We start from the raw sequence: 18,420 nt of genomic DNA on the forward strand, positions 1-18,420 counted from the left end.
TAATGTCCCACAACAGTGGCCACAGGCGTGGAAAGGACATTTACAGTGGCCTGCACCTGGGCTTCTGGGGCCGTCTCCCTCCCCCTGTCTCGGCTCTACGTTCTCTTTGACTAGTTTACAGGGAAACTAAGAAGTTTCGCTTCTGAAGTCCCAGGGAAGGGAAGTTTTATCATTTCTGAGCTGCCATACTGAGCCCATCCTACCAGGCATTAGTTCCTCGGGACCCCAGTTAACAGCAACCCGAAAGCTTTAACTGCAGCTCCGTGGCAGAAGCAAAGGACGAGACTGAATTTTCAAACGGAGTTCTTCTACATCCTCTGGCTAATGTGCATAGTAAATGGTTTTTGAGACCTTAACTGTAAAAGCATTTTGTTTAATGCGCTAAAACTCAGAGTGCTTTAGTATTAATTTATTAACTAAGTCTCTACCATGAGGGCACATAATCACTATGAATGAGATTATATAAATGCTCTTGTGATGAAAATGTATGCAGATCATTGTGTTTTTTAAAAAAATAAAATAAAAATTTGAAGTGACTGTCCCCCTGATTTGGTTTCATTTTTTAAAAAATGTACTAAACATTTTTTCACTTAGTGTATTTTCATAAATCATTGATACATAAAAAGTCTAAAGAATCTATACAAAAATAATCCCCTCATTTTCTGTAAAGCCTCATCTCTGCCTATGAATTTGTTCATATAGAGTGTCTTAGAAAATATAAAAATATTGCTAATGTGTCATCCATGCTAAACATTCTCTAGGAAAACATACCTTTGTAAATAGAACAACTACTAGAAATTCTTAATGAAATTCAAGTCCCCGATGTGCCACAAATGAGTCCCGATCCGGGTGACATCCAAGTCCGTCCAGCCTCTGTGCCACTTCCGGAAACTGTCTGTGACATTCACTGAGTGAGACAGGATTCTCGCCCTTTCAAAAGTCATCACTGATTTCTGTGGATATCCTTAGGGTGACACTCTACAGAGAGGGAAGACAAGAATGTCAAAGAGTGGGACAATATTAGCTGCGACAGTCTCAGAAGCTTTTGTCTCCCAAGAGGTGACCCCACTATTGTGCCACACTTGAATTGGGTCCTAAAGGAGTTTCTTGGTTCTGTACATCATTTTAGCCAATGACTCACCTGTTCTAGAAGGTGAGAGTCTCCCTGTGGTCAAATATGCTAAGGTCTTGTCTTCTCTTGACCTTGGGGATTTTTTTTCAACAACAAAGTTTTTTACACAGTCATATTTTCTGGGTATTGGAACTAGTGAGATCCACCTGAACACGGCCAGGACTTAGAGCATCAAATAGCGGATAACATGAAAATGGTTAAGTGACCCGTTAGAGATGTGTCTACTGTGTCCCCCTTTGGGAACAAGCTAATAAAGTTGTGTGGTCCGCAATGCCTACTCCCCCAACACACACATTACGAGAATAAAAAGAGAATGTTTCTCAAAATGCACGAACTTTTCTAAATTTTACTAATCCTAATCATCACTGATTCATATAAGATTTTTTTTTTTCTGAGACAGGGGTTCTCTGTGTAGCTTTGTGCCTTTCCTGGAACTCACTTGGTAGCCCAGGCTGGCCTCGAACTCACAGAGATCCGCCTGGCTCTGCCTCCCGAGTGCTGGGATTAAAGGCTGCGCCACCACCGCCCGGCCCTCATATAAGATTTAAACTGATGAATCCTTACCTGGAAATCTTGGATGAATGTTAGGAAATAGAAAATAAAACCAAAGGCCACGGTCCATTCACAGATAGCGCTCACTACGTGATACACGTAGTCCTAGCAGCAACAAAGAGACAGGGTTTAGGCTAAGAGGGTTCACCCTAAGGAAATCACCTGAAATACGAGATCATCAAGGGCAGAGAGAAAAGCTGCCCAGTGAACAGAAACTGCAACCTTGAGAAAACACCACACCCGAAGCCTTTCAGCAAGAGGTCAGAGAGCAGCCCAGGGCTGACGGGAATGCAAATGTACCCAAAGTTCTTTACACCTCTCACTCCTTATTTGAAGACTCTGTGTGAGTAACTTCAAAATTAGGTAGATTAAGGACCGCAGAATAGCTGAGACCTCAAAGCACATTTGGACCCCAGTGAAGAGAGAGCTTCACTCGGGGCTGGAGTGATGGCTCAGTGGTTAAGAGCACCAACTGCTCTACCAGAGGACCCGGGTTCAATTCCCAGCACCCATATGGCAGCTCACAACTGTCTGTAACTCTAAGATCTGACACCCCCACACAGACATACATGCATACACCAATGTACATAAAATAAAGAGAAAGTGTTTTGAAAGAAAGAGCTTGACTTGATGTGGTTGCCCTTCCCTGGAAACCACAGTTGAAGGGCACACTGAAGTGTCTAGGGGCACTCCCGGGACTGCCCAAGAATGAGTGTGTGCACGCAGACAAGACCAGCCCAGCATCCCGCTAGGTTCCTGTAGGTGTTAATTCTGCAAACACTTCTGCTCAGCACAATAAGGCAAATGCACCTGCAGAGCAAATGCCAGAGGCAACACACTCATCAGATGACACTCCCCTTGGAGAAAATGGAGGCCCAAACCCGGACCTCCCAGCTCAGCTGTCTGGAGGTGAGCCATAATGAAACAGATCATTGAGATTCAGGAAATCAAAGTCCGTGTTTCATCAACTCATTGCATTTCTTTTGATTCTTTTTTGTTTGTTTGTTTGTTTGTTTTGTTTTGTTTGGGTTTTTTTCAAGACAGGGTTTCTCTGTAGCTTTGGAGCCTGTCCTGGCTGGCCTCGAACTCACAGAGATCCACCTGCCTCTACCTCCCGAGTGCTGGGATTACAGGTGTGCACCACCACCGCCCAGATGATTCTATTAATTTTTACTTTATTATTTTTAATCTTTTTTGCAGTGTTGGGCATTGAACCCAGGGCCCTGCACAAGCTAGGGAAGTGTCCTACCACTGGGCTACACTGCCAGCCCACTCAAAAAGATGGGAAAATAATTTGCCAGTGCTGTTTCAGAAGTAAAAAGGCCTCCACATATGCATGAGTATGTCTCTCTCCTCTCTCCTCTCCTCCTCTCTCCCTTCCTCTCTACCATGCCCCTTCCTTTCTGTGTCTATATGCTTCTCCCTTCCCACGTCTCTCTCTTTGCACGTATATGTACGCATGTGTGTCTCCCCCCATGTCTCTGTGTGTCTGTGTGGCCTTTCCATGTCTCTCTGTGTGTGAGATCATCTGCTTTTCTCCCCCTGCCGTAAATCCACTTAAAAGCACTCTTAAATTCTACGCTTTTTTTTTTTTTCTAACCCTCCTCTGCATTCTGATCAACTCCCATGCCAAATCTGCAGACACTTAGTTTGAGGCCTGTGATTTCAAGTAAACATGTCAGTTCTAGGGCAACAGCTCCTTCCTTTACCCTTCTTCTCAGCCCCAGAGATTTAACAGATGTGTGTCAAACTGTGGTAGACACCTCTACAGACGTTCACATCCATCCATGGTTCTCACCCAAGCTCACACCTGAGGCGGCTCTGGCCAGGCTGACTAGGGACAGAGAACTGTGGCCACTAACGTTTGGTGCCAGTGGCAGGACAGACCCTATTCCAGATCATCCCTAGACAATGGGCTTACAAAAGCAGAGGGCAAGGAGCCGGGGAGCCAGTTCAGCGGTTAAGAGCGCTCGCTGCTCTTGCAGAGGGCTGGGTTTGTTCCCGGCACTCAAAGGGTGCTTCACAACTGCCTGTAACTCCAGCTGCAGGGGATCCCAAGCCTTTTCTGCCTCCAAGGGGGAGCACAGGGCATGCGCATGGTGCATATACATGCGTGAAGTCAAAACATATATGCATAAATATTTATTTAAAAAATTTAAGTAGACAGCAAGACTGGCAGATGGCTCCATGGGTAAAAGGCACTGTGGCCAAGCTGTTCTCTGATCTCTACATGTGTGCTATAGGGTGTGTGTGTGTGTGTGTGTGTGTGTGTGTGTGTGTGTGTGTGTGTGTGTGTGTATTAAACAAAACTTAAAAAAAAAAAAATGGTGGGGCAGTATGATACTGAGAAGGTACCGAACCAGAGTCTCAATTCCTCCACTTCACATGTAAATGCAGGCTAAGCTACATGAATAACAATAAATTATAATTCTCACTCTCCCCATCAAGCATGCCATAGCATGTGGGGAAGGTTCTAATACAAGTCTAGGGCAGTGCCTAACTATTACTCTATCCAGAGGCAGCATCTGGATGGCACAGTAAAGGGAAAACCAGACGCTACTTTTATGCTCTCTCTCTTTTTTTAAATGCTCTACAAGGCCTCCCTATGTAGCCCAGGCTGGTACTAAAGTCATGCTCCTTCTGCCTCAGTCTCCAGAGTCCTGGGATCACAAGCATGAGCCACCCACCCTGCCTTCCTCCTTTTCGCGCTTTCAGATAGGAAATGGAAGAGGCTAACGGATTTCCAGCGGCCTAAGGGCATGCTTTGTTGAGGCCCGCTGAGCCCTTGATTGCATTTGATTTGCGGTGGAACACTGCCACCTCGTGGCTGAGGATTGAAGTGCACCTGGAGTTGCTCTCTTGACTGCATCGTTATATGCAAGAGGAAAGGGCCACCAGGCTTACCTCCCCACCACTCAGACCTTTTCACGATCTGATGAAAGGGGGCACTTTTGAAATCCTAGCTGGATCGTCCTCTTCTTCAGCATCGTTCCTGTAGCTCTCTTGATGGCTTCTACTGCGTGCCCGAATCTTCTGTTCTTTTTGCAAACACTTGCTGTGAGCATGCTATATCCCTCCCATCACTCCATGGATTCCCTGTCTTTCACCTCTGACCCAACATCAAACTCAGGACCCTCACTTCTAAGACTGCTCTGCTACATCTGCCTTGGTTAAACTAGAGAGAGAGAGAGAGAGAGAGATCCTTCTTTGGGCCTCTAGGATACCCTTCCCTAGTCCATGGTGAGAACTAACTATTGCTTCTGCAGTTTGTGGTTCTATAATGAGCTGCTGGACTTCAACTCAGAATTGCTCTTACTTCAGAGTACTCTGTTTGGTAGAAGACAGCCACTGTTTGTCCCACTGAACTCTGGGCTTCCTTGGGGACTTGCTTTCCCACAGCGTCCTTCTCCTGGTGGCAGGGACTCGGTCCATGAGAATGGTCTAAGGGCAGCTCTGTGTATTCGGGCTGAAACCCTTCCTCCACTTGCCCCGTGAAAGGCCCTGCGACTTTCTATCCTCCACTTTGTCTCCCAACATTCCGGCCAAACTGGCATATACTAAGGAAGTAGTTGGAGCTCCCAACTAACCAGCTTCCTTGAAAACAAGAGAGTCTAATCTACCAGAGTCAGGGTAATTAAGACGACCCTTTGCTTTTGAAAAAAACCTGAAATGCCAGGACTACTCAGAGAAACACTGTCTCAGAAAAGAAAGGAAGGAAGGAAGGAAGGTAGGAAAGAAGGAAGGAGGAAGAAAGAAAGAAAGAAAGAAAGAAAGAAAGAAAGAAAGAAAGAAAGAAAGAAAGAAAAGAAACCCTAAAACAACCACAAACCCCCACTTTCCTGACAGTGCCCTATTGTCATGATGTTCATGTGTGTGTGTGTGTGTGTGTGTGTGTGTGTGTGTGTGTGTGTGTGTACGCGCATGCACATGCTCTGAAGTGCTTACTCTGGTCCGCAGATCAGCAGCTGCCCTGGATCCATGAAGTACAATGATGGCCAATTGCACCTGTCACTAAATCTGCATCCACACTGTCTGTGGGAACAGATTATCACTCGCACATAGTGAACAGATTCCGTGCCACATTGACTCAACAGCTTCCAGCTCATTCCAAGAAAGGTCAGTGACAGCCACAGACCCAGCCAGGATGGGCAACTGTACTGAAGATGAGTGGTTACCTTTTCTTTCGGATTCCATTCCAGCTTGGTTATGGAAATTAGTGAGGCACAGGCAATCACTTATAAAAGAGGAGATGGTTAAGGAAAGGGCAGGAGAAAACAGGTCCTTTACTATTCAGACAATTCGATTAGCATGATCACTACACAATGTTTAAATAGAACATTTCTACGGTCAATCTTGTAACCTCAGACCTTCAATCAGGACAGTAGCTAAGTCACAACAGGCTGCAGAACACTAGCCCGGCATGCCTAAGGTCTTAGGTTCAGTTCCCAGTACCACAAAGTAAACCTATAAATCAATAAATTATAGCGTGGAAATGCAGTTATTCCTCAGCAATACTTTTTTGGGTGCTGGGGTGGTTTGAAGAAGAAGGACCCCCATAGGCTTGATATAATTGATATATAATATAATTCACCCGGGAGTGAAACTCTTTGGTAGTGTTGCAAAGGTCAGGAGGTGTGGCCTCGTTGGAGGAAGTGTGTCACTGGGGGTTTTCAAAAGCTCACACCCAGCCAGATGTTTTTCTCTCTTTCAGCCTATGGATCAGGATATAGCTCTTAGCTACTTCTCCAGCACTATGCCTGGGTACCGCCATGCTCCCTGTCATGATGACAAGCCCTGAAACTGTAAGCCAGCCCCAATTAAACGTTTTCCTTTCTAAGAGTCGCTATGGTCATGGTGTGTCTTCACAGCAATAGAACACTAAGACAGTTGTGCATAGTAATTTTCTTCTGTGTCTACTGGGTGTTCCACTTAAGCTCTTTAAAGCTAGCCTAACTGGCTGACATGAAAATCCAAGACGGGTCTTAAAAAACCTGCTGCTGAATAAAAATATTTCCTCTAAAATGTCATTCCCAAGATGACAGCTTTCATGAACAGGAACATTATATGCACAAAAATAAACTACCAAGGGGCTGGAAAGATGGCTCAGTGGAAAGAACACTGGCTGCTCTTCCCAAGGACCCAAGTTCCAATTTACAGAACAGGCAACTGTAACTCCAGTTCCAGGGACTCTGGTGCCCTCTGCTGGCTTCTGTGGGCACCACATAAACTTGGTGCACAGACATACATACAGGCATGCAAAGCACCCATACACATAAAACAAAAATAAATAAAAAAACAGAGCTATTTTTCAAATTCAAACTACTACCTTTTAGAAACAGACTTTTGATGAGTGGTTGTATAGAAGTGGAGCCCCTTCCTCCTGACCCCGAATTTTAGAGCCAAGAGATTCTGCTTAAGTCAGATTTGGGGGATTCTGCAACCCCTACAGATCAGTTCAATGATGCAGTCATGGGGGCCCCTGCCTTCCCTGGACACTAATACCTCACAAGGGCAGAGGCTGAACTTGGAAGGTAAAGGAAAGAAAAGATAGGGGGAAATAGAAAGCTCTAGAAAGTCTATTTTTAAAAATACAGGGAATCAACCCAAAGTGCTGAGCCAAAGCCAGTTTGTGCCTCCTCTGCAGTTCAGAGTCAACACGTCCTCCCTGGTCCCTCCCTTCATATTCTGCAAAGCTTAACAGTTCTCGATTTCTCAGACTAAAAGCAGCCAAGAGCATAGATGTTCCTTGATCATCTAATGCCATACTTCTGCTTCTCCTAGTTTCAAATCTATGAACTCTCTCCTCTATGTACTCTTTACTTCCCCCTCCAGTATATGAGGTACCACACTGTCTGGGGGTAGATGGGGAGTTCAGTCAAACAGACTTAGTCTCAGCTCCCAGAAAGTTTAAAGTCCCATTAGTTAAAGCCTAGAGAACATGGTGTGCTAGAGAGGAGAGAGCCGGGAACAGCAATGCCTCAGATAAAAACAAACAGAAACAAAACCATTAATTCAGTGTGCACTGGCATTTGGGGTGCCGGGAATACATCACAGAACAGCTTCATCTGAGTCAAGAAGTTTGAAGGCCTCTCTATAGCAGCCCCACCCCACAGAATATAATGTGTAAGCGAAATTTGCTAGTAGCCATGTTTTTAAAAACTAAAAAGATGGCCAGGTGGTGGTGGTGGCAGTGGCGGCGCACGCCTATAATCCCAGCACTCGGGAGGCAGAGCCAGGCAGATCTCTGAGAGTTTGAGGCCAGCCTGGGCTACCACCAAGTGAGTTCCAGGAAAGGCACAAAGCTACACAGAGAAACCCTGTCTCAGGAAAAAAAAAAAAACAAAACAAAACAAAAAACAACAACAACAAAAAAAAAAAAACCTAAAAAGAGGGCTGGAGAGAGGTCCTGAGTTCAATTCCCAGCAACCATATGGTGGCTCCCAACCATCTGTAATGAGATCTGGTGCCTCTTCTGGCCTGCAGTCATACATGCTGTATACATAATAAATGAATAAATCTTTAAAAAAAAAACCAAAAACTAAAAAGAGCCAGGCAGTGATGGTGCATGCCTTTAATCCCAGCACTTGGGAGGCAGAGGCAGACAGATCTCTGGGCTCCAGGCCCGCCTGGTCTACAGAGCAAGTTCCAGGATAGTCAGGACTATTACACAGAGAAACCCTGTCTCAAAAAATATAATAATAATAATAATAATAATAATAATAATAATAATAAATGCAATTAGTTGGTTTTTTTTTTTTAGAGCTGAGGATCGAACCCAGGGCCTTGTGTTTGCTAGGCAAGCGCTCTACCACTGAGCTAAATCCCCAAGCCCATGCAATTAGTTTTAATAGTGTATTTGATGTTATCTTGTATACTGGTAGGTAGCATAGATCCTATCAAACCTAATATTAGTTAATAAATAATATTGGTGGTGATGGAAGGAGTGATGGCTCACTGTTAAGGGTGTGTGCTCTTCCTCCAGAGGACATGAGTTTGCTCCCCAGCACACACACTGGGCATCTGATGCCTCTTCTGCCCTCTGTAGGCAGCTGTACGTACACACACACACACACACACACACACACACACACACACACAATTTTTTTAATTAATAAAATATTGATGATATAATTTTAATGTGTCATAATATAAAGCATTCTTAGTGTAAGCTGGGAGTAATATCTCATGTCAGTAATCCCAACACTTGGGAAGCTAGGACCAAGGACAAGAGAATCAAGTTTGACCCAGCCTCGGTTACGTAGAGTTTAAGTCCACTCACCCCCCACCAAAAAAAAAAAAAATTCCCAACAACCACCAAAAAAAAAGCACCAGGAGAAGGACAAGGAACTAATGATGTCATCTCCTCAACTATATTCCTTTTTTTCTAATCAAGTCTTTGGAGTGAGTGTGTATTTTACATTTATGAAAAATCTCAATTTGGGCTAGCCACATTTCAAGTATGCAAAAAGTCACACAGTTACCGTGATGGGCCAACAGCCCAGCTCTAGAATAGCCCCTGAGATGAGCACAGGCCAAAGCAGAGAACAGGAAACCACCATGCCTGGAGAGGAAAAGGTCACAAAGAGGCTGGAGAGAAGGGAAGTCTCAGATCACACGCCTCAGGAACCCTGTGAAGGGTCTTTCTCTTGTCTCCCTTCTCCATTCCTTTCTCTTTCTTGTTTGGTTGGTTGGTTGGTTTTTGTTTGTTTGCTTGTTTGTTTGGTTGGTTGGTTGGTTGGTTTTGTTGGGGTTTTTTGGGAGTTTTTGTTTTGTTTTGGTTTGGTTTGGTTTGGTTTGGTTTTTTGGGTTTTTTTTTGTTTTTTTTTTTGAGACAGGGTTTCTCTGTGTAGCTTTGCGCCTTTCTTAGAACTCTGTAGACCAGGCTGGCCTCGAACTCTCAGAGATCTGCCTGCCTCTGCCTCCCGAGTGCTGGGATTAAAGGTGTGCACCACCACCGCCCAGCAGTTTGTTTTTGACACAAGGTTTCAGTATGTAGCTCTGGCTTGTCCTGGAACTCACTCTGTAGAACAGGCTGGCCTTGAACTCACAGAGATCCACCTGCCTCTGCCTCTGGGATTAAAGGAGTGCATCACCACCACCCAGGTTTTCTCTCTCTTTTTTCTTCTTTTCTTCCTTCCTTCCTTTTCCTCCCTCTCTGCCTCCCACTCTCCTCTCTCTGTCTCACTCTCTCTCCATGTCAGGTTTGGACTATTCCCACAATGCCCGGCTCCTATTAAGTTTTTGGAAGCTTTAGAAGGCGAGGCAAAATGAGCTGATAAGCAGAAGTTTAAAAACCTGCTAGGAAATCACAGGCCTCACAGCTGGGTGTGGCGACACACGACGTTAGTCCCAGCACTCAGAAGGCAAGGGGATCTCTGAGTTCACAGAGAAACAAACAAAAAAGAAAAAGAAAAATGGGTGAACTAGCCTCACTCAGTGACTCAGTTTCCTCAGGAACCAGTGATGTTGCTTTGTGTCAGGGAAATACTAAGGAGAAACTCAGGCGTTCTAAGGAGCCTTTAATCTCCTTCCAGAGAAACATTACAACCACAGAAACGCTGGAGGCCACAGGCTTTCTCAGGAGGAAGTTTGTTGAAATTCCTTCAGGGGAGTTTGTTGCAGGGACTAAACCTGCGTCTGTGTGAGTCTCTGACCCCTTGGCTTGGCTAGGAATCTGAACCTCCTGGACATGAGAATGGGAAATGGAAATGCTCGGATGGGAAACTGAGGACAAAATGTCCCTTGTGCTGGGACCCTCTGCTTTGAGTATTGAGAGATTTGCCTCTAGGAGTTGGAAGCAAAGAAAGGTTTCCTGCACAAGAAACTGTTTACCACGTTACAAACACCACTTACTTATACATTTTACAGTCCATACAAAAAGGAAATCTATTTTGAGAGAAAGTATGAGCATCTTCAAACTATAAACAGGACAAGGAAATGAGGAAGGAGTTGTCTTAGGAGCAAAGGAATGCAGTTTGTTAGTGAATTTCTCAGTGTCAGGGGCTTAGTTCCCCCTTGATTGAAAATGTTATAATTAATAATCTCCTCAAGAGTCGGAGGAGGAACCCAGCTAGGTGGTACATGCCTGTAATCCCAGCGTATGCCTATAATCCTAGAGTGTGCTTATAATCCTAGTGTATGCCTATAATCCCAGTGTGTGCCTATAATCCTAGTGTGTGCTTATAATCCTAGTGTATGTCTGTAATCCCAGCGTGTGCCTGTAATCCCAGCGTGTGCCTGTAATCTCAGTGAATGCCTGTAATCCTAGCACTCAGGAGGCTGAGATACAAAAGATGGGCCACAAATTCATGGTCAGCCTGGGCTACAGAGTAAGACTCTGTCTCAAAGCAATAATAAACAAATAAAGTAAAACTGCATACTTAGGTTATCTGATGTAATTTCTATTTTAGGAGGGAAACAAAGCTCAAAATTTAAAGGCCATGATGTGATCTGAGGCTTGACCATTATGCACCATGACCTGGCCTGCACTGCTTACAATGCCCATTTCTTTCCTACAATCTGACACAAGATCAAAAGATGGAAATTTTGCACCCTTGAAATACCATATCACCTTTCTTTTCTTGGTTTAAATACTTCATTAAAGAAAGAAAGGGAGCTGGGTGTGATCACACACACCTATAATCCCAGCACTTGGCAAGCCAAAACAGGATGGCTACTGGCCAGCAGGGGTTACATAACAAGACCTTCTTTTAAACAAACAAACAAACAAAACACACACACACACACACACACACACACGCACGCACGCACGCACGCACGCACGCACGAGAGAGAGAGAGAGAGAGAGAGAGAGAGAGAGAGAGAATACTTCTTTTTTCTTTTTTTAATTGAAAATAGATTCTTCTCTGACATAACACATCCCTCCCTCCACTCTTCCCCTCCCCCCAGACCTCCCCTCTCCCCCAGATCCACTCCCCCTCCATTTCCCTTCAGAAAAGAGTAAGCCTCCAGAGACAACAACCAACCCCCACAAAGCAAGACACTGTAAGACAAGGTCAAAAGCCCTCGCGAGGAGAAAGAGGGTCTTTCTTAAGAGCCCAGGCTGATCCCCCTGCCTCCACCTACCAAGTACTGGACTTACAGGCATGCACCTCTATGCCCGGCTTTCATTTCCTTTAGATCAGAATACATAAACACGATTAAATACTCATTTCCTTTTTTTCCTTGCTAAATTAGAAAATTTAGTGACTCTCATATTGAAAACAAGGTCGGCGCCTACAAAAGACTGAATGGATTTGGGGTTGACTTAATCACAGTGACTAAGTTTAAAAGGAAATCCCTGAGTTGACTTCCTCCAGCTGCCATGTCCCCAGCAGGCACGGAGTCCCGACTCTCGGGATGCTGCAAAGCTATTTCTTTAAGTACAGTGCCAATATTTGATATCTTTAACCAAGCACTTCAAAGAATTAAATATTTTCAAATGGCTTGTGAAACTGACCCGTGGGAAGGAAAAGCAAACAGAGTCAAGGGTTCCTTCTTTTATCCCTCCCATTCACTTTTTTCTGTACTCGGGGCTGGGGGGATGGGGGAGGCGCGTTGCCCCCAAAGCCTGTTTGAGTCTAATACTTCTGTAGTGGTGTCCACTTTTCTCCTATTTGATCCTCTGAAGAGTATGGACACTTGGTAACTTTCCCTTGTCTTTTTAGTGCTTTAAGAACAGGGGTGTGGAGAGAACATCACACTTGCTAGGAAAAAGATTCTTTGCTTGGCTGAACTGTAGTCTGAATCCTAAACCTTCTCCTGGGCCCATCTGTGCACATCAGTATAAAGAACAACTGAACTGGAATATAAATTCAGAACATAAAATCAGTTTAACTAGAGCCAGTTTAAGGTTAGTGTTAGTGGATTGAATGAGCCCCCACGGGCTCATATATTTTAATGTTTGGTTCTCAGTTGGCGGAACTGTTTGGGAAGAATTCAGAGGTGTGGCCCTCTTGGAAGTATGTCACTAGGGGTGGGCTTTGACGTTTCCAAAGCCTTTGCCGTTCCCAGTTATCTTCCTCTGCCTCGAGACTGTGGCTCAAGATGTAAGTTCTTAACTACTACTCTGGGGCCATGTGAATCTGTCTGCCCGCTGGCCTCCATGGTCCCCCACCATGGTAGTCATGGACTCTAACCTTCTGCAACCATAAGCCCCAAATAAACCCTCTATAAGTTGCCTTGGTTGTATGTCTGCCAGGGACTTGGTCCTAGATGGTGGCACTATTGGGGAATGTTCTGGAAACTTTAAGGGGTAGGACCTATCTGGAAGAAGCAGGTCACTGGGGTCGATCTTTGGGCCAGGGCTGGGGGAGTCATATCCCCGACCCCTTCCCCTACTTCCTCCTGGCCCTGCCTCTCTCCCTCCCCTTCTCTGCCTTCCTCCCCTTGATCCGTGCTTTCTCTTTCCTGTTCATAATGAGGCGAAGAAATTCTGTGCTCACATGCTCCCATTGTCATAAAGGTCTGCCTGTGCACACTGGTCCCGGCAACCAAGGGCTGAAGTCTCACAAACAGTGAACCAAAAGTCTTCCTCAGGTATAAGTTATCAGTCTCCTCACAGCTGAAATGATCTCTCTGGTTATCTGAGTCGTCCCCACCCGCCACCCTCCACCCCCTATCTGTCTGATTGCCCTAAAGTGTCTTTTTGTTGTTGTTGTTGTTGTTGTTGTTGTTGTTGTTGTTGTTGTAGACATGGTTTCTCTGTGTAGCTTTGTGACTTTCCTGGATCTCACTCTGTAGACCAGGCTGGACTCGAACTCACAGAGATCCGCCTGCCTCTGCCTCCCGGGTGCTGGCATTAAAGGCGTGCGCCGCCACCACCCGGCTCTAAAGTGTCTTGTACAAGCATCCTGCCAAGAAAGCTTAGCGGCCACCTCACGTCTCCTTAGCTCTCGTCTACCCAGCGACCCCAAGCTGCTCCCTGGCTACAGACTGCCACGTACCCACCTGAACTCGGCGAGTCTCTCCCGCTACTGCAAGACCCCACCCACGTCAGCAGTCCCTCCAGCCACCGCTGTGGCCTAAGGTGGAACAGTCTGCGTCCTCGCCCTATCTTTCCGATGGACACGTGGAAAGGATACTGGGGACGACAGCTGCGCAGGAGACGGCAGAGATGGCCATCCGGACATGGCACGTGGTGAGGCTGTTCCACTGGGGACAGGATTTGTAGGAGATGATCGATTGCAGGAGTGTGTAAGCCACGCCGCAGACGAAAGCCAGAAGGGCACCACCGTCGTGGACCACGGGCACGGCTAGCTCCTGCAGAGCGGACAGGCGGTTCTTAGGCCGTGGGAAAGTGCTAACTCAATCACTCATTCACTCCACTGATTCACTCGCTCTGGGAGACCCTCAGCCAGTGGTTCTCATCCTCCCTAATGCTGAGACCCTTGAAACCCACGCCTCATGTTGCTACTTCATAACTGTGGTTTTGCTGCTGTCATCAATTGTAATGTAAATATCTGATATGCCGGAGATCTGATAGCGACCCCCTGTGGAAGAGTTGTTTGACCCCCCCCAAAGGGGTTACAGCCCATGAGTTGAGAACCGCTGCGCGTCATCAGTACCCAGAAAAGCCTCCCACTGCTGATTAACTCCTGAGACTGAAGCTGCTCGTGCCACAGACAGGCTGGGACCGAGATAAGAAAAAGACAGCATCCACTCAGGAGGATCGCTGCCCGGGTGGGCTGTGGAGCCTGGCAGTTCTAAATCAAAAGCCGGGACTCCACCCTGAGACTGTGACCTTAAGGTAATTAGAGCCTCCCTCTCCGTGGGTCCTCAGCTCTCACAAGTGGAGACTCTATGATAGCGTCTCCTATAAAAACTGCATTTGGAGCAGGGCATGGTGACACACGCCTTTAATCCCAGCACTCAGGAGGCGTGAAAACCTCTGTGAGTTCAAGGCCAGCCTGGTCTACAGAGTGAATTCCAGGACAGCCAGGGGTTAAGAGAGAAACTCCGTCTAGAAAATAAATAAATAAATAAAAATGCATCGATGAATTTAGAAGCCAGGTGAGTCAATCCTGCGATCCCAGTACTCAGGAGACGGAGGCAGTTGAGTCACTGTTCAGGACCAGCACAATCGCATGCACATGCTACAATACATCATGTTATTGTCTGTAAGTAGGATATCTAACACAGGCATACAGATACATTTAGATATGAAAAGAAAGGGACATTCTGTGTTTTAAAATATGTGTGCCCCTTTAAATGTGTGTGTTCTTACAGAATTCAGGAAAATAATCTCTGAATGACACAGAGAAAAGCATTTAAGATGAAAATTCTATATTATGTATATTTTACCATAGTTTTTAAAAATATCTTAGAAGAATTAAGAGAAAAAAATCCTTTTATTGCTCGACTGTAAGGCATATTTGGGTGAGGGCAAAATAGAAACCAATGCATCATCTGCTAATGAGTCACTTTCAGGAATAATCAGAATTCTGGTACTTTCCACATTATAAACATCCTGAATTTGAATATGTTTTCTCCTCCCACTAAGAGAAAATTTCCTTCCTCTGCTCTGGTCATCTTCACACATCCTCTAGAGCTGAATCTGCAAGCTTCATAGGCTCCCTGGGACTCTTTACCCTGCCATGACCAGATTAGAGACCCCCAGACTGCAGTGTTTGTTCTGATGTGTCTCCTTCATGATGGTATATGTTCTGAAGTGTCTCCTTCATGATGGTACTCTACCACTAAAAAGGTCTTGAAACTAGGTGTGGTGGTTCACACCCATTATCACAGCACTCAGGAAGCTGAGGAAGGAGGATCCAACATCCATGGCCAGCCTGGGCTACATAGTGAGACCTCATCTCAAAAACAAAATAGTCTCTCTCTGCCCCACCTCTCTCTTTTAAACAGAGCTTCATGTAGCCCAGGCTGGCCTCAAACTCCCTCTATAGCCAAGAACCTAAAATTTTATATCCCCCTGCCTCCACCTCCTAAATGCAATAGGCAGACTTGCACCATACCCAGAATTATAGGGTGTTGGGGATTGAACCCAGGCCTTCGTGCATGTAAACAAGCATTCTGTCAACTAAGCCACATCCCTGGGCCCGTCCTTTAGAAGGTCAGACATGAATTTTGGGTGGATGAGATATCCTTTGGACTCAGTAGAAGCCAAGAAGTTACAAGGCAAAGAAGCACAGAAAACAGAGGGGGTTAAACCTTGGATTTTTTTTTTTTTTTTTGCCATAATAAACATCTGTTTTAAAAAATTAGTTTTAACTTATAAATAGTAATTGTATATATCCATGGTATTTATGTTTTTGTCTATGTTTATAATGTGAAATGATTAAATCAAGATCATCTTTATCTCTTTGGTGAGTGTCTTTGTTTGTTTGTTTGTTTATTGAGACAGGTTCTTGTTATGTAGCTGAGGCTAGCTTCCAACTCAACCCTCCCTCAGCCTCCTGAGTGCTAGGATTATAGGTGCGTGCCATCTCATTAGGCTTATAGTTCTTGTGTGTGTATGTGTGTGTGTGTGTGTGTGTGTGTGTGTGTGTAAGAGAGAGAGAGAGAGAGAGAGAACGTGCAAGCCATGATACACGATCAGAGGACAACTTTAGAAGTCAGTTTTCTCCCTCTGGTGGAATTTGGGGGTTGAATTGAGGTCATCAGTCTGCACAGCAAGGGCTGACATCTGATGAGCCATCTCACCGCCCTGCTTGACAGTTCTTAATTGGCATTTTCTTCCAGTTCATCACTTTAACCGTGACCACACAAGTATGGCTTTGGCTTTTTCTTCTTTTTTCCCCCTGTTCTGGTACCATCCACCCTTTGTTTTTTGTTGTTGTTGTTGTTGTTTGGTTTGGTTTGTTGTTTTGTTTTGTTTTCTGTTTTTGTTGTTTTGTTTGATTTTTGGTTTTTGAGAAAGGCTTTCTCTGTGTAGCCCTGGCTGTCTTAGAACTCACTCTGTAGACCACACTTGTTCGAATGCTAAATGGTCTCATTAAAAAAAAAAAAAACCCAGAGCCTGATATTGGGGTAAGTGCTGAAAGATCAGAGAGACAAAGGAACAAGCCACCTCTCACCTCTAGGACTCCTCAGCCTGAACAGCTTTCCTCAGCCGAAAGGTTTTAGTTCCTGTCTCCTCACGCCTTATATACCTTTCTCTGTCCACTCATATCATTTTTTGTCTCAATTTTGCTAGTGCTGGGATTAAAGGCGTGGGCCTCCCAAGTATTGGGATTACAGGTGTGCGTCACCACTGCCTGGCTCTGTTTCTCTCCTAGACTGAGTTAATCTCACATAGTCCAGAGTGGCTTTGAACTCACAGAGATCCAGACAGGTCTCTGGCTCCCGAGTGCTAGGATGAAAGGCATGTGCCACCACTGCCTAGCATCTGTGTTTAATCTAGTAGCTTGTTCTGTTCTCTGATCTTCAGGCAAATCTTATTAGGGTACACAATCTATCACCACACACACTAGTCTCAAACTCAGTGAGATCTGCTTGCTTCTGCCTCCCCACTGCCAGGATTAAAGACATGTGCCACCACCTCCAGGCTTCAGCCACCCTTTATTTCCATAAAGTAAACACTAAACTAAAACTTATAAGAATAAAAGTTAGTGTTCCCTTGCTTCAGCTGTTTTGGATTCTACCTATGAGGGAGATCTTGAGGGTACTTGTCTTTTTGTGTCTGGTTTATTTCATTTTGTGTGGAGAGCGGTTCATGTGGGTGCAAATACACGTGTGTTCATGTGTCCGCACAGAAAACTAAGGTCAATCTCAGGTGTCATTTCTCAGGAACCACCCGCTTTGTTTGGACAGGATCTCTCACTGACCTGTAACCACCAATGAGGTTAAGTCAACAGGCCAGGGAGCCTCAGGACTGGTGTCAGTATTCCTGAGTTACCCGGGTTCAAGGGATTAACTCAGGGATTAACTTACTGCAGGCACTTTAAGTAGACAGAGCAACCTCCCCAGCCCCTGGCTCATTTTACTTAACATGATGCCTTATGTCATCATCTCAAAGGACAGAATTCCGAAAAGAAGAGGAAGCAGAAACAGGAATAAGCGAGGCAAATACAAGGTGGGCAACTTGCCTACCCAGTTGGGGAAGCAAGCTGTGAACGACTTGTCAGTGGGATTTAGATGGTCAAACTACCAGGTCCTCCACTCTCTCTGGGCCTTCTAGCTCAGATTCTCCTCCAGGTCCACAGCTTATAGCATGCTAAAAATGAACTACAGGACCTCACACAAGGAAGCTGTCAGGAAACATTCATGAGCACACTGGCAAGGGAAACAGTTGACTCCCATGGGCACTGTAAAGATCCTACATCTGGGTTCTATGACTTAGTTCATGGAAGCCTTAAAGGAGAGGGTTTTTGTGGTTTTTTTAAAATCCATTATCTGGGCTAGAGAGATGGCTCAAGGGTTAAGAGCACTGGCTGCTCTTCCAGAGGACCTGGGTTCAATTCCCAGCACCCATGTGGCAGTTCACAACTGTCTGTAACTCCAGTTCCAGAGAATCTGACACCCTACAGAGACATATATGCAGGCAAAACACCAATGCACATAAAAATAAATAAATCATAAAAAATCCATTATCTAAACATCTATATTTTCTTCATCAAGTCTGTCCTTTATGATTTTAAAAGCAGCATTTATGACTTACAATGTTGTTCAGAGGAGAGAGTGATATGATAAAATGCATACTACCCTCCCAGAAAACAATTCATATTCACACGCTGATAACTCCTATCATTCTAAGTTCCCTTCCCCCCTTCTAGCAT

At 45.1% G+C, this 18,420-nt stretch overlaps 1 protein-coding gene across 1 annotated transcript in view; it reads right to left on the reverse strand.

Moving 5' to 3' along the window:
* Positions 1-542: 542 nt before the first annotated feature.
* The window catches only part of Dram1 (DNA damage regulated autophagy modulator 1), a 34,565-nt gene continuing 16,687 nt past the window's right edge, over positions 543-18,420 (reverse strand). Inside the window, exons 4-7 of the mRNA XM_036170055.1 lie at positions 13,768-13,945; positions 5,860-5,918; positions 1,697-1,789; positions 543-978 (exon numbers count right to left, since the gene is read on the reverse strand). Coding sequence (XP_036025948.1) covers positions 934-978; positions 1,697-1,789; positions 5,860-5,918; positions 13,768-13,945 — 375 coding nt within the window. The 3' untranslated portion in view covers positions 543-933. The remainder of the gene's footprint in view (positions 979-1,696; positions 1,790-5,859; positions 5,919-13,767; positions 13,946-18,420) is intronic.

This window comes from Onychomys torridus, chromosome 20 (genome assembly GCF_903995425.1).
Source record: "Onychomys torridus chromosome 20, mOncTor1.1, whole genome shotgun sequence".
NCBI lineage: Eukaryota > Metazoa > Chordata > Mammalia > Rodentia > Cricetidae > Onychomys > Onychomys torridus.